This window comes from Typopeltis vanoorti, chromosome 3, assembly GCF_054136105.1.
Source record: "Typopeltis vanoorti isolate ZY-2024b chromosome 3, IOZ_Tvanoo_1.0, whole genome shotgun sequence".
NCBI classification, from domain to species: domain Eukaryota; kingdom Metazoa; phylum Arthropoda; class Arachnida; order Uropygi; family Thelyphonidae; genus Typopeltis; species Typopeltis vanoorti.
The window spans coordinates 109417059-109442048 of NC_143551.1; the positions used below are offsets into that span (position 1 = coordinate 109417059).

The 24990-nt window shown below is 36.8% G+C and overlaps 1 protein-coding gene across 5 annotated transcripts in view; it reads right to left on the minus strand.

Annotated features, from left to right (window-relative positions):
* The window catches only part of LOC150108461 (uncharacterized), a 591316-nt gene that overhangs the window by 276453 nt on the left and 289873 nt on the right, over positions 1-24990 (minus strand). For all 5 annotated transcript variants that reach the window (XM_090415866.1, XM_090415867.1, XM_090415862.1 and 2 more), the window contains one exon: positions 7915-7990. In XM_090415866.1, the coding sequence (XP_090271992.1) occupies positions 7915-7990 (76 nt within the window). The remainder of the gene's footprint in view (positions 1-7914; positions 7991-24990) is intronic.

The window sequence follows — 24990 nt, forward strand, 5'->3', positions numbered from 1 at the left end:
CCAAACATGAATTTTATTGAAAATAAAGAGCCAAAAGGCTTCACTTTGGCGATGCAATATTATTCAAATTAAGTGGATAGTGAATCCAACATTATTTCAAAGCCAAATAGAGAAACTACAAGAGTTTTGTGCCAAATATAGAAACTATAAAAGTTTCAGCGGATCCAAGCGCAAGCAAACCTTTCATGACAGGGGGCAACTCGTGGTAAAGGTGGAGTAAGCTCTGATCATTTTTCTTAGTATTTCCCATAATGTAAAGCATATCTCCTTGTGAACATGTATGATGCTATACATTATGGGGAGGGGGGGGGGTGACTACCCAGACCAGTTTCGACCTTTGTTGAGGTCTCATCAGTGGATAGGTAGACCCATATGTAAATACCCAGGTTGAAGTGATGCAGAAGTTATACTTTACCATACGAGTTGCCAACAGGTGTCACATCACAAAAGGCACCAAGAATTAGTGAAAATAAAGAGCCGAAAGGCTTCACTTCGGCAATGCAAAATTATTCAAATTAAGTGGATATTGAATCCAACATTATTTCAAAGCCAAATAGAGAAACTACAAGAGTTTTGTGCCAAATATAGAAACTATAAACATTTAGGCAGATCCAAGCAGAAGCAAACCTTTCATGACAGGGGCAACTTTCATGGTAGCAGCAACTTTCATGGTAGGTGCATCTATGACCCTACCAATTCTAGCAACTGCAGTTGGTTCCCTACCAAGTGGACATGAAACTAGGCAAGAAACCAATAAGCAAGTTGTGTCCAGCGTCCAGCAGTGTACTGGTTAAGGGGGAGACTGTCCATTCCAGGCACTAGCTAAAAAAAAAAAATTCTTCATAACCATCACTCAGCTTATCAGCTTTCCTTTATTATACTTAAGTAACAAACTCACTATTCTCTCTCTTACATTGCTCCCAACATCATGCAAATTCCTTGTCACATCACTTATAATGCTTTGCAAATCATTTGTGCCAATCAAATAACTGGTAATTTTCCTGCACCCTTTTTAGATTGCTTTTTATATCTTCAGCTCAATCTTCCCCTTCTCTCTCCCACTCTGATATACATTTGACAATTGCTCATCTTATGTTTCTGTCATGAGAGAGAGTCAGCTCGTCACAGTATTGCTTTTCACTATATTCCCTTCCATTCCTCAACTGACTTTACTCCTTATATTTATCTTTCTTTCTGATACTCAAGATCCTTGTAATGCACATTCCTTAAATCATTCTTCCTTCTCATTAATTCTCTCCATGTTTTTTTCATTTACTCCACTTTCATTCTCATTTCATCTCAACATGCATGTTCTCACCTCTCTCTCTCTCTCTCTCTCACACACACACACACACACACACACACACACACACACACACCAAATGATAAAACTATCTTTATATTTTCTTTTTCTTACCACTTTCACATACATTTCTCACATCACATTTACTGATATTCTTTCCAGTCTAGGATTTAAACTTATGTGATGGTATAAATTCATTATTAGCTTTAATGGAATGAATACAGCACAGAGGAACAATAAAATATACAATCTAATAAACAAGCTTAGGTGTTGAATGTTATTCATAACTTAATTTAATGGTATTACAACATGAAACAAACTAAATTATAAAACATGAAAAAAAAAATGTTTATTAACGCTTATATTTCACTGGATTTCAAACCAGCATCTTCAGAGTATATCACATTTCATTTAAGCAATGACAATGAGTAAGTGAAACAATTCAAATTGTAATGGACAAAAGATCTAAAGTTCTAATTTGGCACCCTCTAATGTTGAAAAAAAGAAGTATTACAGCTATGTAGGAGTTCTATAATAAATTTAGTTTAATCCTTAATTCAAGTGTGAGCAAACAAAGTTTGCGCCTGAAAATATCTTCAGGACTGAATATGGTGTTGTACTACCTTACCCCAGTAAGGTAGTACAACTCCAGGACTCGTAGCAAATGTGGAGCAAACTACCAACTCTCCTATCCCAGTATTTCCATTAATGCAAAACACATATCCTTGCGGATATGTATAATGTTATACATTATACAGATTAACCACTACCCACACTAGTTTCGACCTTTATTGAGGTCTCTTCAGTGGGAGCCAGGCCCAGTGGTGGAGATACCAGGCAGAAGCAATAGTGAGGTCATCTTTACCTATAGGAGTTGCCAAAAGGTTTGCCACCTTTTTTTATTATTAAATTACTCTGGATTTAGAGAAAGATGTTGAAAGTTTATTTTTCACTTGGTTAGGTAGGAGTTCATCTTAAGATAATCATTCAAATTTTTGAAAAATTAATGCAACCATTAAATGTTCATTACACCATTAATTGTTCAGGTTAGGAGAATGCTTCATAGCCATGGATGACTCTAAAAATAATGTTTCTGACCTGTAATGACATCTATAAACAAGATTTGCTTTCTCCCATCTTGTGTGGTGGTGTGCAAAGCATGGTCCACCAGTCCAGATTTGCCATAGTAATAGTAGCAAATGTTTTTTTTATGTTCTCCAAAGCAGATGGTAACAGATCTTCTTGTCTGTCCATAGTATGCCAAATCACAGTCACATGGAACTTCATACACTGCAGGATATGCCAAGGGATAGAGTTTATCCTTAGGAGAGCAGATAAAAGTTGCTAATTTAATATGCAGTTTGAATGTGGTGTAAAAATTATATTTTATTAGTACTTTGGCTATCTTTTCAGATGTACTTCAGACATAAGAATAGTGGTGTTTTGTTCTGTGTTTGAGGAGGGAGGAGTAAGAAGGTGATGTATAAATGTATGTATTTTGTAGATGCTGTATTATTGGCCAGGAAAGTATGGCAAAAGTATTTACATTTGGTTGAAAAAGCTGCATCATTAGAACAAGTCCTAGCCCTGTGTGTAAGTGTTTTAAGAATACCGCACTATGGTTTCCCCACTTTAGCTAACTTTTACATGGAACACTTTGAATATAAAATACTTCCTCCAGCTATATACAAGCCCTTAGTGTGGTTATGCTTTGTTTATGATGTGTTTGTCATTTGGCTCCATCGACAAGGCACTTTTGATTTTTTTTGTTACTTACCTAAATAGTAAACATCCCAAAATTCACTTCACAGCAGAAAAAGAATCTAATAACTGTATGCCTTTTCTCAACACATTAGTCACCCTGCTTTTAGATGGTTCACTGTTCCATTTATAGAAAACCAACACACACACACACACGCACACACGCACGCACGCACGCACACACACACACAGAGAGAGAGAGAGAGAGGAAGATAATTATAATTACATAAATAATCACATCATCATCCAGCCCAATAGTATGGTATTCTTAAAATATTTACACACAGGGCCTGGACTGTTTATTCTAATGATGCAGCTCTTTCCAGCGAACTTAAATATCTTTGCCATACTTTCCTGGTCAATGGCTACAAAATAGATAAAATACTACATGGTCCTCTTACTTCCTCTTTCCTCAAACACACAAGAACAAAACATCACTATTCCCTGTCTGAGGTACATCTGAAAAGATAGCCAAAGTACTACTAAAATATAACCTTTGCACTACATTCAAACTTCATATTAAATTAGAGCCAAAACTCTGAGCCTACTATGGATAGACAGGAAGATCTGTTAACATCTGCCTTGGAGAACATAAAAAAATATATTCACTACCATTATTATGGCAAGTCTGGACTGGCAGATCATGCTTTGGACATCACACAAGACTAAATGGAAGAAAGCAAATCTGCATTATAGAAGTTGTTAAAGATCAGAAAGATTATTTTTAGAATCAGCCACGGCTAGGCTATGAGGCATTCTCCTAACCTGAACAAGTATGATTGCATTAATTTGCATTAATTCAGATAACAGTCTCCCAAATTTTTGGGAGACTGTTATCTGAAGATCAACTGTAGTACTTCTTTTTTACAACATGAGAGGGTGCCAAATTAGGACTTCAGATTTTTTATTCATGACAATTTGAATTGTTTCACTTAGTTGTATCACTCATTGTCACATGTTAAATGAAACATATGTGCTATGAAGATGCTGTTTTGAAATCCAGCAGAATATCATCATCAAATTCCTGACATGTACCCTCAAGGGAGATGTACAGGATATGATAATACTACATGAAACATTTACATCATTGCTAACTTCCTGTCTACAATTTCCCTCCAAATCAGTCTATTACCTGCCAAGACTCCAACATTATCAGATCTTATATTTCTATCTTCTAAGGCACTTTTTTACCATATCAATCCACCTATATCTTGGTCTTCCTCTGAGTCCTTTTCCTCCCAACCTGGCAAAGAACACTTGTTTTGCTAATCTTTCCTCTCCCATTCTGTTTAATTGACCATACCACCTGATATTAGCTCTGCTAACACATTCCTGGATGCTAACAATGTCAAAATATAAGCCGGTTAATAAACATATATTTTTATAATTTAGTTGGTTTGGTGATGTAATACCATTATAATAAGTTATGAATAAAATACAAGTTTAATGGATAATTTGTCCGTCACAGAGATATCATCAGGGATACAATCTCAAAATTGTAAAAGCACACATAAAAACACTAAAGTCTAAAGTCCAATGAGTGGGCACCTTCTATTTCAAACCTCGTTTGAAGCTGGCTGCCCTTATCCACTTTCCTAAGGATCCACTCCCTCATGGTCAGTCTGGTCTAACTGACCATGCTTTGCATATCTTGCACAGAATCAAATGCACAAAAATGACTATGCTTCATCACAACAAATATAAACTTGAAAATCTTTTCTTAGAATCAGCAGCAGATTTAGTAAACCAGGCCTAAACTTAATAAATATAATTGTATTAAACTTCCTTAGATTTGGGAAACTTTAAGTCTTAGGCCTCCCACCCAAAAGCTAAGGCTAGCGAAAAGTACCCATAGAGTGTACCACTCATAGAACTTCAAGGCTTTTAGTTTATTTTTTTTTCCACTTATTGTTTTGAGCATTTTTTATGTGCTTTTATAATTTTGAGATTGTATCCCTGACAATGTCATGGTGACAGAGATGAAATATAGGATCTAATAAACTTGTATTTTATTCTTCCTTTATGCTGTACTCATTCCATTAAACCTAATGACATTTTTTCCATTATATTCTCTCAATATTCACTTCCTCATTCCCTCTGCACATTAATGGACCTTCCTTGTGGAATTGTGGCACTCACACTAAAGCTACTTTTTTTTTTAACTGTGAAAATTCAAACGTGAGCACTCATTAACAGTTTCCCACATTCATTCATATAATCTAGCAAATACATCTCACACTGATTCCAGCAGGCAAGTGAAATGAAGTCTGGTTTAAACATTGTCAATTGCCACCTTAAACTTTCTCATGCTATTCTTATTCAAGTACAATCTATAAATAAAGGTAAGCAAGAAACAGTTTGTTCTTTAAATACACAAATCACTTGTATCTTAACATAAATACAAAATAACATAATCATACACAAAATTATCATGAAAAATCAACTGAAACTAATACATTTCAGGAACACTGTTCCTCCACCAACAATTTTTGTTCTTCTCAGCAGAGAGTTTCAGTAAGTTTCAAGTGAAAAATGATGTGAGGATATCAAAAGCTGGAGGTGGGGGGGGGGGGATATTCAAAAAAAAGTCAACAAAAATCCACATACACATGTACAGCATAAGAAGACAGCAAAATTTAACTAAATATTGGCCTCTAGAGCAAGTTTTCTGAATAATTTAACTTTTAGCTAACAACTATGATACCAATACTGATATACTGTAGGCCAATGGCTTTTCATGAGTAGTGTTCACATAAAATAATATATATATATATTATTACTACTACTATCCTTAAACTCATTGACCGTTCTTGCTCTCACCACTCTATCAGGCAATGCATTCCATGGTTCAACCACCCTTCATGCAAAGAAACCATTCCTCACCTTCTTGCATTAGAGTTCCATCTTACAAAAACATGCTGACATATACAGGATGATTCTGCACCCTTGTCATAAATTTTAAAGATGTATGCTGCACCACAAAACTAGCAAAAAGGTCCCATAAAATATGGGTTTGTAAACCTTGTATTTCCAAGATATGAATGCTGACAACCTGCAACACAAATTGCAAAAGAACCAAGTGTTCAAAATAACCTCCACTGCCAGTCATGCTCACCACTGACAGTTTCATAGACTTAAAAGTTCCTAGCTGGTGTCTGATGGCAGTATATGCATGTTCAACACACTGCAGTTCATCAACATTCTCCACTAGAATCAAAGATTTCCTGAAAGATGGATTAGTCAATATGGGCCAATTCTGTGGTCCACATTTGCACTGGGAGGATTTCAAATTGATCCATGGCTTCTTCTATCACCTCACCTAAATCCTAGATTTAGGTCAGGTGATAGAGGAAGCCATGTAACTGGTTCAAGCTGATTAATCCATCTATCTTTCAGGAAACATTTGATCCAGATCTCCTTGGGTTGCTCATGATTGGCGTGTTGTAGAGCTCCATCATGTATGAACCATGTTTCTCCTCCATACCAAGAGAATGTCACTGAGCACATAATGGAAAATGTTTTCTATCATGTTTTACAAGAAGTCATTAAACAAAGATGTGGTAAGCCTGTAGGCAAAACAGCTAATATCTTGTTGTTGTTGCTACTAATAACATGTACATTTTGATTCACTCACGTATGCTTGTGTGCTTTTCACTTCATCTGTGCAAAGCATACAAGAAAGAAAGAAAGAAATTGTTAATCCCACATATACTGTTGTAGAAAATGCTGACAAAATACCAATCAATGATGATGATCTTCCTGTAAAAGCCCTTGAACCTACTGGAAATGATACAGATAAAACCAGTTTCCTACAGCCCACCCCCATATGTATAGCTACTTTGGAGACACCCTCTTCTGATGCAGTCCTCCATGTGCTAGTGTGTGATTTCATATCACTAGATGCAATGGATGAAATGAAGAGGAGGAGGAGAGAAGTAATGAATCTCAAGAGTCCTCATTCCTCTTCCTTCATTTCGTCTGCTGTACTGCATCTTCATACTCCTTCATTTTGTGGTACAGAAACTGCACTATGCTCACAAGGGCAGTGATGAAGATAACTGAACATTTGAGAGCATGGAATTCAATGACCAGGGGAAGCCTCTTGATACAGCTGAATGGTTTGCATTTCTGTTGGAATGTCCATAATAAAAGTGCATATTAGCCAATTCAGTAAATGTGAACTTATCCTCCATTCTGGTTGTTTACAATTACATTGATTCATCATATTGCATCTATTTGCTTTGCATGTGGTCAGCATTAATTTTTTCATTAGTTTTGAGGGTGTAGAATATGCCTTTAAAGTTTGCGATAGGAATGTGGAATCACTCTGTACAATGTGCTTGTTCTTATGGCATGGTCTCTTCTATGTGGAAACTCAATGCAAGCATGCATGCTAAAATATCAGACGCTTGCCTTCACCATCCCTGAATTTATTCAGATACTGTAGTTTGAAAAGTACAAGCTGTACTTAGCAGTATTAAGAAAGCCACTGCAGTTTTCTATAAGAGATGTAAAAAATCTTATGTCCACAAAGTGGACATAAGACATCTATCTAAAAATCGATATGCAAGCTCATTAAACAAGTAACTGAAATGTCCATATGTGTGCTCAACTTTAATTTTTAATTTATATAGTTTTTCTTTACACAATTTCTTAATCTATTCTTTTGGACAATACTCTTTTAATTTTTTTTTAAATTAAAATTATTAGTAGGCCTTATCTAACCTATGAGCCATAGGCTGGACAATAACTGAAGGCCTGTGAATAACAATCAATTAAGATATATGAGATTGCTACAACACTTCTTTAGTTTGGTAATCTGCATGTGAACTACTAAAATTTACACAAACCTCTTACTATCCTGATCAGCATCTACTGTGTCAGCACCTGCAATTCTTGTTGTTAATTCTGGAACGACTTGAACAGCTAGTGGTTAAAACAAAAGTAATTATTCACCAGTACAGAAAATGTTTAAAATTATTTCTTAAGCTACCTTACATTTAAACATTCTTAAAATTAAAAGGATTAGAGCTAGTCAAACTTATGAGTTTTTAATTAGTTAAAAAATAACTATTTCATGGCAAAAAGTGCTTGTGCACCACAATTTAAATTTTCCTGTTTTTCGATATCTACTCCTCCTCCTTACATATTAGAGATAGGTAAAGAATTTTTCTTAGTAAGATCTGGTTGATGAAGGAATGCTTCACAAGACTCTCTCTCTCTCTCTCTCTCTCTCTCTCTCTCATGTTTCAAAGAATGCACTGCTACACACTGGACCTTCCATGTTGAAGAAATTGAATGTAACCCAGGTATGGTTCTCTTATTTCAATAGTATATGTGCTGTCAATAATTCATGCTACAAGAAAAAGGAATTCTCAGAAGAAATCATGAATGAATTATATCTTTATGCATAAGTAAGATGGAGGATATTTTTCTAAGAAGTGAAAAGATGTGTAGAAGATAATTCACTTTAGGATACATGTAATCTTTTCAGAGATGCCTTTTGGGTAGAGAAAAAAATTGAAAGATATCTTATATATATATATGATGTACACACACATGCACGCACGCACGATAGGTCACAAGACTTATAGCACATCAGTGGCACATATGGATAATTAGAAAAAAAGGGGGAAATCTGATAACTTTTTTTTTATTTTTTGAACAGCTGAAGTAGTATTTTTTGGAGAAAGCAGATTGTATGAGGATGTTCCAAAGAACAGAAGTAAACGGAATGAAAGAGGAGGCAGAGAAATTGGTTTGGTAAGGTTCAAATTGGACTGTAAAAGGGCACTGGTTAACTGGAAACATGTTATGATTTTCAAGGAAAGTAGAGAAGTGATAGTGGCCAATTCAGCAGAGCAATGTCTATAAAAATATCTGTAGAACAGGCATAAGGTGGAAACTGAATGTCTAAAGACTGAAGTGCATCTGTGAGAAGGGATCATTAATTAACCAGAGTGTTCTCTTCTGGATAGAACTGAACAATCTTAGAGAGGATTTTGGTGCACTATCCCAAATAATTCCACGGGTGAATGGATTTGGGATTTGTACAGAAGCAGTGGCTTGTGCAGAAAAGTACACCAGATTTTTGGCAGCTGAAGAAGCTATGGTTGAAATATGTTTGTGCCAGGTAAGGTTGGAGATACAGGTCAGTCCAAGAAGGGAAATCTGATTGTGTTTGGATATCCATTTATTATTGAAAGTTAAAGGGAGGGATGTGAGCTCTTTCTTGTGAGATCAGACAAGACTGAGTTTTGGTGTCATTTAAGTCTACAAGGTTGTCCTTGTACCATTGAAATATAGCTATGAGATTGGAATTGAGGACATTTGTCATGGTGGATCTTGAGGGTTCTAACAATTGAACACTATAAAGTTTGTCAAATGATGGGGGAATGGAGTGTACTGTCATCAGCAAAGCTATGGATAGGATTTGAAGTCTGTTAGAGCAGGTCATTTATATATATACAAGAGGAAGAGAGCAGGTGAAAGTACAGAACTCTGAAGTACTTCTGCACTGGTGGGGAAATCTGAGGAGAGGAAACCATCCAACCTGATCAAATGCTTTTGAAATGTTGAAATGTCAAGAGTGTCTACATAAGTTTATCTGAATCTGATACATTGTTCAAGTTAGTATTTTTGTAGAACTTTCTGATTTAATTTTGGACTGAAACCATTGAGTGAGGTAGGTGTGACAGAATATGGTCAGTCTTGTGATAAGAGATTATTTGAACAAATAATATTAACATTATCAAATAACATTATCAAGACTCTATGAATTAGAGTCTTGATAATGTCAAGCTTTTGATCATCTGGATGACAAGAGTCTGTAGTGATATATTATTATTAGTCGTAGTAGTATTAATAGTAGTATTGTATGGGCACCTCTATAGAGTCCTAACTCATAGTGGGAGAACCAAACTATCGACACAATATCTATCGTACCTCTCCTTGAAACCATTAAACAGATTTTTTTATTTAAATTAAGGGGATATTAAATCCCACATTGTTTTAAAACCGAATAAGAAACTCAAAGATTGGAATCAGAGAGTTTCATGCCGAATATAGTCAACTATAAAGTATCGGCGACCACTAGCGTGAGCTAATGCAAGTGACCCTAGTACGTAGTACAATACCGGAGAACTCGCAGCAAAGGCGGTAAAGTTCTGATCGCTATTCTTAGGTATTTTCCATAATGTAAAAACACATTTCCTAGGAAATGTATGCTGTTATTACATTATGGCGGGAGGTCACTACCCAGATTGGTTTCAGCCTTTTTTGAGGCTTCATCAGTGAGTAGCTAGACCAAATTAATACCAAATTAAACAGATGTTATGGAGGAGGTACAAGACAGTGTGGGTGATCAGATCCATGAAGAGTATAAACTGCAGGCTAGAAAGGTGATAAGCATGGTAAAGAAAGAAAAGGTGCAGCATGAGAGGAGATTGGATGGTCAGACAAAGGACTCACAATTGATTCAGGCAATCCATTCCATTCATTCATTCATTCACCATTCTCCAAGTGAAAGATCTAATCCTCATGCCCTTGCTAACAGCACTCTTACCCAACTTGCAGGGATGACCTCTTGTTCTACCCACTCTTGCCAAGTGCTGAAACATTTCCCCTGCATCAATCCTTTAAATAGCTTAAATGTTTCTATCATACACCCCCCCCCTTTTTTTTCACCTATCAATGAACTTTTGCAAATCACAAACCCTCAGTCTCAATCCTATATCAATGTATGGGGGACTCAACCAGTAGAGGTGTGATTACTAATAAAGTACACAAAACATGCTTTCCAGGTGGAACAATGAAGCAAATAACTGAATGCAATGCAGAAAAGGAAATACCAGGCAGCAAAATTAGTGGTAAATTGCAGGCACAAATGACTTAGTTGGGGAGAAAAAGAATGTTGATAGAAACTTGAAGTTGTTGTGGCAAGTAAAGAAGAATAGCAATGTTGGGAAAGTCATAACATTTAGAAAGGCAATTGTTTTCTGAGAAGGCACAGAGTCAAGAAGTTAATGTAACAAATGATCAGAGTCTGTATGTGAAACAGGATAGCACAAATCAGCAGATTGTATGGCAGGAGGAAGATGAATATGAGGTTGAAGATGTGGTTGCAGCAGCACAAAATGATGGAATGCATAAAGGTGAGGATGAGACAGGTAGGAATGGAAATCACAGTCAAGATCAGAAAAAACAGGAGTGGTCAAACTGAAGAGAGAGAGAAGGGTAGTATAACAGCTGGAATAGAGAATGTTGGTGCTGGTAGAATGGCCTCAAACACACAGCGACTGTTATGTTTATACACAAATGTAAGGAGTATTCGAAACAAGAGAGCTGAGTTTGTTTCATTGATTGAGAGAGTATACCCAAAAATAACTGGAATAAGTAAAACTTGGCTATCTGAGAAGGATGTGATGTCAGAAATAGAATTAGAAGGATATATAATTTTCTGGAAGGATAGAGATGTGAAAAGAGGAGATGGGATGCTGTTAATAATAGCAAAGGAATTGTCTCCACAAAATGGAAGTTGATAGTGCATGCACAGATTTTGAATCTGTGTGGTGCAAAGTTGAAATAAACAGGTTAGTATATCTGATAGGATGATGTTATAGGCCAGGGAATGCAGAGAATACTGCATTCCCTGGCCTATAACATCATCCTATCAGGGAATGCAGAGAATACTGATTGTGAAATGTTTAGGCAAATTAGTTGGGCATGTAAAATAAGATGATCCTGATGGGAGACTTTAATTACAGGAATATAGACTGGAAGGAGGAGAGAGTGTATGGGAACAAGGAGAGTGCGTTTGTGGAATTTCTGAGAGATAAGTATCTTAAGCAGCACATGATTGAAGCAACTAGAGGCTTTAATGATTTGGATTTGGTGATAACTTCACAAGATGTAGTTGTTAAGGAAGTGCTGACACTACTACCAGTTGGTGAGAGTGATCATGAGGGACTTGTTTCAGGAATGATAAAACAAGAAAAGGTCACTACCAAAAATGAATACACGTGGAAGTATAAAGCAGGTGATTATAGGAAGCTCTGTAGTGAGTTAGCATCAGTACATTGGGTAGATGAGCTAAGCAGAAAAGATGTTGGCATGGAAACTCTCAAGGCAGTATATGACAAAAGCAATGTACGACTGCATACCAAGGGTTAAGCAAGTAAATATAGTAGGAGTGAATGGATGAACAGTGAAATCAAGCAAGCTGTGCTGGAAAAGAAAATGTTATGAAGGAGGTACAAGATAGTTGGTGGCGATCAGATCCATGAAGATTATAAATTGCAGGGTAGAAAGGTGATGGGCATGGTAAAGAAAGAAAAGGTGCAGCATGAGAGGAGATTGGCTGGTCAGGCCAAGGTTAACTCAAGGGAATTTTTCTGCGACATGGCAAGCAAGAGGAAGAATAATTATGGCAGATTAACATTGGTAGATAGTCATGGCAACAGACTAACAGCTGCAAAGGATATAGTGGAATTATTGAATGAGCACTTTATCAGCATATATCATATTGGTGTAAATGATCCGATGCAATATAGAAGAGAGGCAAGTATTAGGAGAATTGGAAGTGAAAGAAGGGTGTATCAGATGTTGGTTGGGTTAGATGAGAATAAGGCTGTGGGAATGGATGACATATCACCACTTATTCTTAAGGTATGTGCACCACAGTTGGCTATGCCCTTGACCTGGTTATTTAATGAAAGTCTTGCAGTAGGTAGGGTTCCTAAGGAGTGAAAAGAAGGCAAAATAGTACCACTCCACAAGCATAGTTCTAAGACAGAAGTCTCCAACTATAGGCCAGTCTGTATAACTTTGGTTGTGGTCAAGGTGTTGGAGAGATTTGCAAGGAATAGAATACAGAATTCTATGTATATAGAATGGACATAGCATTCTTATGATGTTTTAGTAATTTACTTGCATTTTATAAGATAACAAGTGCGTTAGATAAGAAAGAATCATATGCAGTGATATTCTTAGACTTTGCAAAAGCATTTGATAGATTATCACATGATAAGTTGGTGTACAAGCTGCAGAGGATGGGAATAGATAGTATATTGGTTAGCTGGATCAGAGATTGGCTCTCTCTCTCTGAACGATACCAGCAGGTTGTGTATGATGGAGCAGTGTCTCAAAAAAGGAGGGTAACTAGTGGCATGCATCAGGGTTCAATTCTTGGGCCCTTGCTGTTTAACTTGTTTGTAAACAATATATCATGTGGACTGACTAACTTTGGATTTTCAGTCATTTGCTGATAATGCAAAGTTGGGAAGAATTATAAGTAGCACTGATAGTGTTAAATCCCTTCAGGAAGATTTGAATAGACTTTTTACTTAGTCTTACTTTTTACTTGAATCAACTTTTTTAAAGAGTGTGGTTGTAGTTTTAATATCAATAAGTGCAAGGTATTGCATTTTGGAGTGCAGAAATATAAGGTTGTGTACTATATTGATGGTGCTGTACTGCAGGAAGTGGATCAGATTAGAGATTTGGGGGTGATGGTTGACATCAGACTGAAGTTTAGAGGGAATATTGCTAGTGTTGCAAAGGCTGAACATCATAGTGCTGTTATGATAAGAGGTACTCTAACATGTAAGGATAAGAAAGTGGTTGTGACACTTCCTTATCCTTACTTCCTCGGCACTGGTCAGACCACACTTTGACTATTGTGCTCAGATCTGGTCACCTGGTTTTCAATGTGATGTGGAGACATTGGAGAGGGTCGAGAAACTAGTGACTAATTTTTTCCAATTTCATAACAAGTCCTAATCTATTGCTTCCTCATTTAACAGTTTCAATGTTTTTTGTACTTCTCCTTCATCTTCTTCAATAATAACAATGTCATTTGCAAATCTCAGATTGTTAATTCTCATCCTGTGTACTGATATTCCTTTTGCATCTTCCTTCATTTTATCCATTACTCTTTCTAAATGTGTGATGAAAATGCTTGGTGATATTGAGCCCCCCCTGTCTAGTACCTCTGCTTGTTCTAAACCATTTCCCCAAATCAACACCTATTCTAACTGCTGCAACTGCATTCTTATAAACATCTTTTAATATAGCTATTAGTTTCTATCAATTCCATAGGATTCTGGCACTGCTAATGTCACTTTCTGGTCAATACTCTCAAATGCCTTCTGAAAATCAATAAACAAGTATGCATATTTTTGTTTTTTCTGCTGGCTTTCTCTGCTATTAACCTCTTTGTCAAAATCTTTTGAATTGTAGTTCTGTCTTTCCTAAATCCTGCTTGCCCATCTGCAAGGTATGCTTCCAATTGTGTTCTCAATCTTTGTGTCAATATCACCATCATCATCTTACCAAGGTGGCTTGTCAAAGCAATTTTAGCAATTGTAGAAATCAGTACTGTTTAACACTATTGGTTTTTTTTTACTGATATTTTATATTTTATTTATTTCTCATCATCATCATCATCAAATTCTTGACATGTGCCCTCAAGGGGTGTACAGGATATGATAGTACTATAAGAAAAATTTACATCATTACTAACTTCCTATCTACAATTTTACTCCAAATCAGTCTGTTACTTGTCAAGACTCCAACATTATCAGATCTTATATTTCTATCGTCTAAAGCACTTTGTACCGTATCAATCCACCTATATCTTGGTCTTCCTCTGGGTCGTTTTCCTGCCAACCTGGCAGAGAACACTTGTTTTGCTCATCTTTCTTCACCTTCTGTTTAAGTGACCATACCACCTGAGATTAGCTCTGCTAACGCATTTATGGATGCTGCCAATGTCAAGTTCTTTCCTGATATCCTTGTTTTTAATATGATATTGCCATTGATGTCATCTGTTCACGCCTCTAATCTTTCTCAGAATATTTAATATCTTCTTTTTCTCTAGTCTTTGGTCAAATGTTTTACTTCTGACCCAGCGCTCAGATCCATAAGTTAAAACTGGTTGGAACACTGTCTTGTATACAGCTAATTTAGTGTTCCGACTAATTTCTCTCTTATTTCATATGAATTTATTCAATTGACTTCCTACCATACCAGCTTTGTTGATTTTATTTCCATATTTAATTTACCATCTTCACTAAAAATCATGCCTAAGTAGCTGAAATGTTTTACTTGTTCCACAGGTTCTCCGTTCACAACACAGTTGACATTTTCAACGATTCCGCCTATTTTCATTGTCTTTGTCTTTTTATTGCTGACCTTCATACCATATCTATTACAACAGTTATTCAATTTAGTCAGGGAATCTTGAAAACTTGTAGCAGATTTATTTAGAAGTATAACATCGTCCGCATAAAGCAAAGAGCTGACATTAACATCTCCAATTTTGATATCATGTTTAATACCACTTTCCTTAATAATGTGATCCATATAGATAATGAATAACAGAGGGGATAATGTACATCCTTCTCTCACACCAGATTTAACATTAAACCATCTTCCTGTACTTCCTTCAATTCTAACTGCTGATTTACAACTCAAATAAAGACTAAGTATTGCTTGATATAATGCTCCATTGACACCATATAACTGTAGCATATTGAATAGCTTCTCTCTTGGCACCTTATCATATGCCTTTTCCATATCGACAAAACTCAAATAAAGATCTTTGTTATATTCCCATAATTTCTCCACTATTTGTCGTAAAGTGAAGATCTGATCCTGACAGCCTCTATTCGGCCAAAATCCAGCTTGTTCTTCACCAAGCTTTTCTTCTACAATTCTTCTCAACCGTTTCTCAAGTATACTTGCATATATCTTACCAGGAACACTCAGTAGGGAAATACCTCTGTAATTCTCACATTCAGTTTTACTTCCCTTTTTATATATGGGTACTATGAGACCTCTATTCCAATCATCAGGAATTCATCCCTCTGTCCAGACTTTTTGAACTATGCAGCGCAGCCACTGTAAGACTTTTATACCACCATACTTCGGCATTTGTGGTCGAATATCATGTACTCCTGCTGCCTTTCCGCATTTGAAGCCTTTGATGGCTTTTTCTACTTCAAGTATGGATATGCATTCCTGACTGCATGCCTGGTCAGTGTTTTTTTACCACTGTGCTATCACTGCTTGTTTCATTTAGCAAATTTTCAAAGTAATTACTCCATACTTCAAGGATATCTTTATCTCCCATTTTCATGTCACCTTTATCATCTCTAACTCCTTTTATAGCACTCCTTCCTCCATTTCTAAGCTTCTTCATCAATCTCTGGAATATCTTGCCACCTTCTTGATATTTATTTTCTATGTTCTTGCCAAAGTCCTCCCATGACTTTTGTTTAGCCAGTTTTACACAGTGTTTAGCTTTCTTACATTTGTCTGTGTATTCTCTAAGAGTACAAGCTGACTTATTTGCCAGGAACTTTTGATATGTTTTCTTCTTTTCCTTCACTGCCTCTTTAACTTCCTGTGTCCACCATGGAGTTCTGATTTTTCTATCCTTGCAGACAACCTCACCACATGCCTCTCTGGCTGAACCAATCAGGGTTTTCTTCAAGGCTTGCCACTTAATCTCCAAGGTTTGGTTCCTGTTCTCAAACTCTTTCATTTTTTCTTGAATAATATTTGTGTATTTTAGTCTACAGTTCACATCTGAGAGCTACTTAACTTTTATTCGCTTTAAAACTTTCTTACATGTTATTCTTTTCAATATGAAATTCAATTTTATCCTGCTCAAGACTAAATAGTGATCACTTCCAATTTCAAATCCTCTGTACACTCTGGTGTCCTGCAACAGGGAGAAAACATCACTATCAACAATAAAATAGTCAATGAGACTTTTCTTATTCCTTGCCTCTTCTCTCCATTTGAATTTGTGCACATTTGTATGTTGGAAAATGGTGTTAGTAATAACCAGTCCATGTCCTGAGCAGAAATCTAACAGGTATTTGCCATTTTTATTAGCTTTGCTCTTTTCTCCAAATTTTCCCAAAATATTTTTGTATGTCTGACAATCGTTTCCTTCTCTGCTATTTAGATCCCCAACAAGGACCAACTTTCCTTTTTCATTGTGTCAGTTGCTTTCTCTAAAGACTCAAAAAATTCCACCACTTCTACCTTAGCAGAACCTTCTCTGGGACCATAGGCACAAATAAGTCTCATTGTCCAGTTCCGCATTCTGATATTTGCCCACATCACTGTACTTGAGACTGCCTGCCAGTCAAGAAGATTAGCCTCGTATTTTGTGTTGAAGACTATGGCTACTCCTTTTTATCTTGATTTCCATTGCCTGAATATAACATTTTGTATTTATTGCTTAGAAAGATATCTCACCAGTTTTTGTCTTTTTTGTTTCAGTCACCCCTATTATATCGATCTGGTACTTATCTAATTCCTCAGCTAGCTCCATTTCATTCAGGCTTCTTATGTTGATAGTACCGATGTTTTACTCTGGTGATGTTGAGTTGGGGGTGTGCTTTCAGATTTGTTCCAGTAGCTGACTTTTCGCTGTTCGCCCTGGTTCCCTGGCAAAAACAACGGGGGCCTTGTTTGACTGGGCAATGCCCCGGCCAGCATGAAATTTTGTCATGTTGTCCAACATTTTGTATATTGGTGATATGATATGATATTTGTATTGTTAATCCTTCTGTTATGTATGGTTATGCTGTTATTCCATTTTTCAAATCACGCTAAACATGAGTAAAGAATTAAATTCTATGAATAAAGAATTAATATTTTACATAAGTAATCCATATTTAGTGATCCTATATCTATCTTGTCCATGTGGTTAGCCTAGTGGCTGTGTGCTTCGCAACCATATGCCTGGGGGAAGAAGTGTCCTAGGTTTGATTCCTGTCGGAGACGTGAGGAGCTCAGGGATCTTCCTAAGCCGTAGCCAAGTTAGATGATCATGGATGCGTGCTGTAGGGTTCCCCCCCCCAGCTAAACTGGAGGGGGGTCATCCCGCAAGCAGGCAAACTGGCCTTGTGAACACACACAGACTACAGTCATGAATACTTTCAATAGGGATGCAGCAGAGGAGTGGTGTGCTGGCTGCATTATTTCGCTGTGACTCCTCAAGAGGAGACCCAACCCGTCTGAAGCAGATGGAAGGAAGAGATAGTTAGATATCTTACTTTTTTTGTATTTTTAGATTTATTTTTTACATAGTCTGGATACCTTGCTCTAGAGACTAAACATGGAACTTTTCAAGCCACTTTAGGCCTCCAATAAACAGGTCGGTGATATCACACTGGGTGATAAAATTCATCTCCCACCTGAAGACAATAATAACAAACATCCATGCCCATGGCAGGATTCGATTCCACAGACTGTTGGTTTGGAGAGAGAATACACTAACCACTTGTCCAACTAGGCTAGCAAACTGTTCAAGTGGATAACATCTCTGCTCTCCACCACCAAAAATTGCATTTGATTTCTTTAGTAATATATATATGATTTTAACAGGATTGTATAAACCATTATTTTGCTTACTGGAGGTCTGGAGCGGCTTCAAAAAGCCAATGGTCTTCAGAGCAGGGTCCTAGATTAAGTAACTGTTGGTTCACCCATGGTACTCAATGCATAATAGGTTCTGAACCTTTCATAAAAATGATTTACATAAAATAACAATCTCAAGAATATGAATATGAGAAGTAGTTATCTGAAACAGGATCGCTTAAGGATCAAAGCCAAATAACTGGGAGGAGCCCTCCACATTGCCTTTTAGGAATGCAGAGAGCCAACAGGGACATCTGACCTACCTAATGTCCAATCTCACCTTCACATAGTGCACCCTTTAGTGTGCACTACATGATAGTAGGTATCCACTGGGTACTGAATAAATGAGGATGGGCTGGCAATTTGGGACTAAGCCAACCAAATTGTACTCTCTATTGGCTTAAACCACAAATGCATGATGGTACAACATGATAAGATTTCATGCTGGCTAGGGCATTGAACAGTTAAACAAGACCTATGTTGTTTTCATCAGGGAACCAGGGTGAACAATGAAAAATCAGCTACTGGAACAAGCTCCAACTCGACATTAGAAGAACTGAAGATAGAAACCATCAATATATGGAGTATGAATGGAAAGGAAATAGAACTTGCAGAAGAATTAGAAAGGTACCATGTGGACATAATTGGCATTACTGAGACAAAGAAGACAAAAACAGCTGAGATCTTAATTAATAAATAATAAGTATAAGATGTTATTTTCAGGCAATAATGATCAACGAAAGGAAGGAGTAGCAATGGCATTCAACATCAAACATGAAGATAAACTTCTCGATTGCAAGGCAGTTTCAAGTAAAGTTATGTGGGCAAACTCCAAAATGGGGACATGGACAATGAACTTATTTTACCTATGGTCCCACAGAAAGTTCTTCCAAGGAAGAAATGGAGGAATTTTTTGAATCATTGGAATAGGCAGTTAATATAAAAAAAGTGGTCCTTGTTGGAGATCTGAACAGCAGAGTAGGAATTGAATCCCCCCAGATATATAGCAACATTTTGGGAAAATTTGGAGAAAAGAGCAAAGCTAATAATAATGGTTAAGTATTTACTGGACTTCTGCTTAGGATACAGACTAATCATTACTAACATGTTTCCACATAAAGATCATCATGTTGGAGGCTTAATGGATTTTTTACAACACTCAAAAAGAATTAAAATAGAATTTAATACTTCCTATATTTCGTCCTAGTCACTAGGACATCTACGGGGATTACAAAAACAATTAATGTAACATATACACAAATAACAAACAATACTAAGCCCAACCACGTGGGTTGGGCTTAGTATTGTTTGTTATTTGTGTATATGTTACATTAATTGTTTTTGTAATCCCCGTAGATGTCCTAGTGACTAGGACGAAATATAGGAAGTATTAAATTCTATTTTAATTCTTTTTGAGTGTTGTAAAAAATCCATTAAGCCTCCAACATGATGTCCTCACAGCACTTAAGCCTCTACACACGTATCCACATAAAGATGTGCACAAGTTCACATGGAGAGAAGACACAAGAAATAAGAAAAGTCTCACTGACTGTATCATTATTGATAATGATATCAACATGCTCGTTCAGGATACAAGAGTGTACAGAGAAATGAAACTGAAAGTGACCATTACTTAGTACTAAGGAAGATAAAACTGAAAAGAACAGTGTGTAAGAAAGTTTTAAAAAGAATTAAAGTTGAGAAGCTTTTACAAGTAAATTGTAGACTTGACTATACAAACATTATTGTAATAAAAATGAAACAAACTGAAAACAAGAACCAAACCTTGGAGTCTCGGTGGCAAATTCTGATTGATTCAGCTAGGGAGGTATGTGGTGAAGTTGTCTGCAATGATAGAAAAATAAGAACACCATTGTGGACACAAGAAGTTAAAGAAGCAGTCCTGGAAAAGAAGAAAGCATATCAAAAGTTTCTAGCAAATAAATCTGCAGATGTCCAAAAAGAATACAGAGAAAAATGTAAGAGAGCTAAGCTGTGTGTAAAAGTAGCTAAACAAAAGTCATGGAAAGACTAGTAAGAATATAGAAAATAAATATCAGGAAAGTGGCAAAATGTTCTGGAGGGTATTGAAGAAGCTTAGAAATGGAGGAAAAAGTATTTCAAAAGAATCAAAGATGATAATGGTGACAAGAAAACTGAAGAGAAGGATATCTTAGATGTCTGGAGTAATTACTTTGAAAGACTGTTAAACAAACCAAGCAGTGACAGAACTATACAGAAAATTTTCAGGAGAAATGCAAAGAGGAATACATATCAATACTTGAGGTAGAAAAAGCTGTAAAAAATGAAATGTGGAAAGGCAGCTAAAGTAGATGATATTAGACCAGAAATGCTTAAGTATGGAGGTATAAAAGTTTTGCAGTGACTACTACTGCATAATTCAGAGAGCCTGGTCAGAAGGTCAACTTCCCACTGATTGGAACAGAGCTGTCATACTATTATTATTATTGCGTGACACCTCCAGGGAGTCCAAAGACTCATTCAGGGAGGGCACCTACTCTATAACTCTGTGTCTCCACCAACTGCAATGAACAACTACCATCATCATCATCTACACAAATGCGATCTACCACCAACCACCACCACTAGTATTTTCACAGACAATTACAAACATCCATGCCCATGGCAGGATTCAAACCTGCAGCCTTTTGGCTGGAGAGCCGATGCACTAACCACTCGTCCAACAGGCTGGCTCCATCTATAAAAAAGGGAATAAAGCTGAATGTGAGAAATACAGAGGAATTTCTCTATTAAGTGTTCCATTTAAGATTTATGTAAGCATACTTGAAAAGAGGTTGAGTAAGATTGTGGAATAGAAACTGGAGAAGAATAAGCTGGATATGAGCCAAACAGAGGTTGCCAAGATCAGATTTTCACTTTAAGACAAATAATTGAGAAATTGTGAGAATATGACAAGGATCTGTACTTAAATTTTGTAGATCTGGAAAAGGCATACAACAAGGTGTCCAGATAAAAGCTATTCAAAACACTACAGTATGTGGGATTAATGGAACATTATACAGAGCAATACATAGTCTATGTTTAAGATTTCAGTTCAGCAGTTAGAATTCAAGGAAATAGCAGGAAGATGGTTTGATCTAAAATCAGGGGTAAGACAAGGACGTACATTATCTCCACTCTTATTCATCATCTATATGGATCACATTATGAAAGAAAGTGGCATCGAGCCTGATATTAGAATTTTAGATATCAAACTTAGTTCTTTGCTTTAAACAGATGAATGATGTTGTACTCCTAAACACATCTAGTGCAGGTCTTCAGGATTACTAACTAAATTGAATAATAGCTGTAACAAATTTGTCATGAAAATCAGCAAAAAAGACCGAAACTACAAAAAATGGCCAGAAGCGTAGAAAACTTCAGGTGCATTCTGAATGGAAATCCTATAAAACAAGTAAAATATTTCAACTATTTAGGCACAGTTTGTTTAGTGAAGACAGCAATTAAATCTGGAAATAGACAACAGAATCAGAAAAGCGGGTATGATGGGTAGCGAGCTGAATAAATTTATATGGAATAAGAGAGAAATTAGCCAAAACACCAAACTAGTAGTATACAAGACAGTGTTTCAAACCAATTTTAATTAGTTTGAACACTGTAGTTCAAACCAATATCTGTGGTCTCCAATTAAAGATTAGAGACCACAAATATGAGGCTTGTGAGAAAAATTAGGGAAGTGAACCAATTGCAAAACATGTGCCAAGGCTGTACAAATGAAGAATCAGGCATACCACAACTGGCTCAAATCAAGAACCCATTCCTCATTCAATACCTATACTGAAGCCCGTAACAAATGCAAGAAAATTATCAATACTTTCAAAACAGAATTTGAACGGGCCAAAAGCAGGAAGCTTGCAGCCTGTCCAAATGGCAGCCGTGCCTTTTGGTCTCTTGCCAAGGCAATTGGCTGTAACGTTTGCCCTACACTATTCCCACTTCTATCATACCCAGATGGCTCAATTGCAACATCATCCATAGAAAAAGCTAATCTCCTGGCATCACACTTTGCCTCCAATGCACACATAACTGACAATGGCAAATGCCCTCCAGTCATTCCAACTGCCCAACATATACAATGCTCTCTGTATCCTTTTGCCAAAAAGACATCACAAACCTGCCGTCTAAATTAGACACTAAAAAGTCTCCTGGCCCAGACGGAATTCCTCCAATTATCTTGAAGGTCTGTGCATCTGAACCGACTCCTATCCTATGTCACCTGTACACACTCTCTTACTCCACTGGTGTGTATATATATATATATATATATATATATATATATATATATATATATATATATATATCCCAAAACCTGGAAACTGGCCTATATTCAACCCATTCCTAAAAAGGGTGACAAATCACTGCCATCTAACTACCACCCCATCTCAATCACCTCGGTCCTATCAAAAGTAATGGAGAAAATCATCAACTCCAACTCCTAATCTACCTTGAAAGTACCCAGCTATTAAGCGACCACCAGTATGGATTCTGTCAAAGCCGTTCAACAGGAGATCTACTCTCATACATCACCCATCACTGGACAAACGCTATGGAAAAATTTGATGAATCTCGAGTAGTTGCCCTCGATATCTCCAAAGCCTTTGACCGAGTCTGGCACAAAGGTTTACTAAGCAAACTCCCATCATTTGGACTGCCTCAAGACTTCTGCAGATGGATTGCCAGCTTCCTGTCTGGACACACACACTGTGTGTGTGATGGTAGACGGCTCCCTATCCTCTCACCATCCAACTAATTCCAGGGTCCCTCAAGGTTCAGTTCTCTTACCGACCCTCTTCCTTCTATATATCAATGACCTACTTCAGTTGACCTCTAACCCAATACACAGTTTTGCAGATGACAGCACATTACATTCCTCCCTTTCATTTGACAAACCCTACTCTACACAACTCATTTCAACCCACAGAACATCAACCACCACTGCCCTTAATTCCGACCGCCAAGCCAATGGGGTCGGAATTAAGGGCAGAAATGACCCATCCACCAATGGGGCTCAGACAGCCTTGTTTTACTTCAATGCTAGTAAAACCCAGTTCTGTCTTATTTCTCACAAAAAAGAACCATTTTCCTCCAGCATTGTTTTCGATAACACTCAAATTCACAGACAAGACGAAATTTCTCTTCTCGGAATTACCTTGACATCAAGCCTCTCCTCTCCATAAACACATCACAACCAGTGCATCCTCAGCTTCCAAAAAACTAAGTTTCTCTTGCGCTCAAGACGTTACTTCACCCCTAAACAGTTGTTAACACTATACAAGTCACAAATCTGCCCAGCTCTCGAATACTGCTCTCTCACATCTGGAGTGGGGCTCCAAAAAGCACCCTCAAAATGCTTGACTCAATACAGAGGAGCAATTAGACTAATAAATGACCCATACCTCACCAACTCACTCCCCCCTCACTTTCATATAGACGCTTGGTCTCTGCAATCTGTATATTCTATAAATACTTTCACGGGAAATGTTCATCTGAAACAGCATCAATAATTCCCCCACCCATTGGAACATGTACAGCTGCTGCCCAACATCCTTTTACAGTACACCTCGAAACCCACAGAACAAGTTTCTTTTCCTCCTCATTCATCCCTGCTACTGCAGTACTGTGGAACAGTCTTCCCCCTAATGTATTTCCCAAAGAATACAATATACAGGCATTCAAATCAAATGTAAACAAGTTTCTCCTATCACAATCCATCACCCATATAGGGTACTAACGTACTATAGGTTGACCAGCCAACCTCTTGTATATGGGCCCAACATAAAAAAAAAAAAAAAATAATAATAATTCATCAACCCTTCCGCGATGAGTCTTCGGACTCCTTGGAGGTATCAGGAATAATAATAATAATAATAATAATAATCAATGGCAAAATGGCCATGCCATCAATATTAAAAATGAAGATATTAGAAAGGAAATTGACATTCTTAGCATTTAAGAATGTGTCAGCATAGCTAAAGGTGATATGGCCACTTAAATAGAATGGGTGAGGAAAGGCATTCACATAAAGCATGTGGATTGATTTGGTCAGAAGTGCCTTAGAAGCATGAAATATTATATATGACAATATTGACGTGTCAATATTGTCATATATAATATTTCATGTCAGAAGTAATATGATTGATTTGGAGGAAAACTGTTGATAGGAGATTAATAATAATGTAAATTTAATCATATAGTGCTGTCATAGTAAATTGAACACCCCTTGGGAGGTACATAGCAGGAAATTGATGATGATGTTATCTGAAACATCATGCAATGAGTTTTCTCCATGGAGATCATTTTTATTTTTTTGTATTAATTTCTCAATCCACTATTACCTTTAGGTTATATTACTGCTGTAAGCAAATCATCTATTATTCCATATGCATCCATTTCATTCATTTGATTATTTCTCATGGTTAAAATTGTCTTTGTATTGTGCTCTGAAG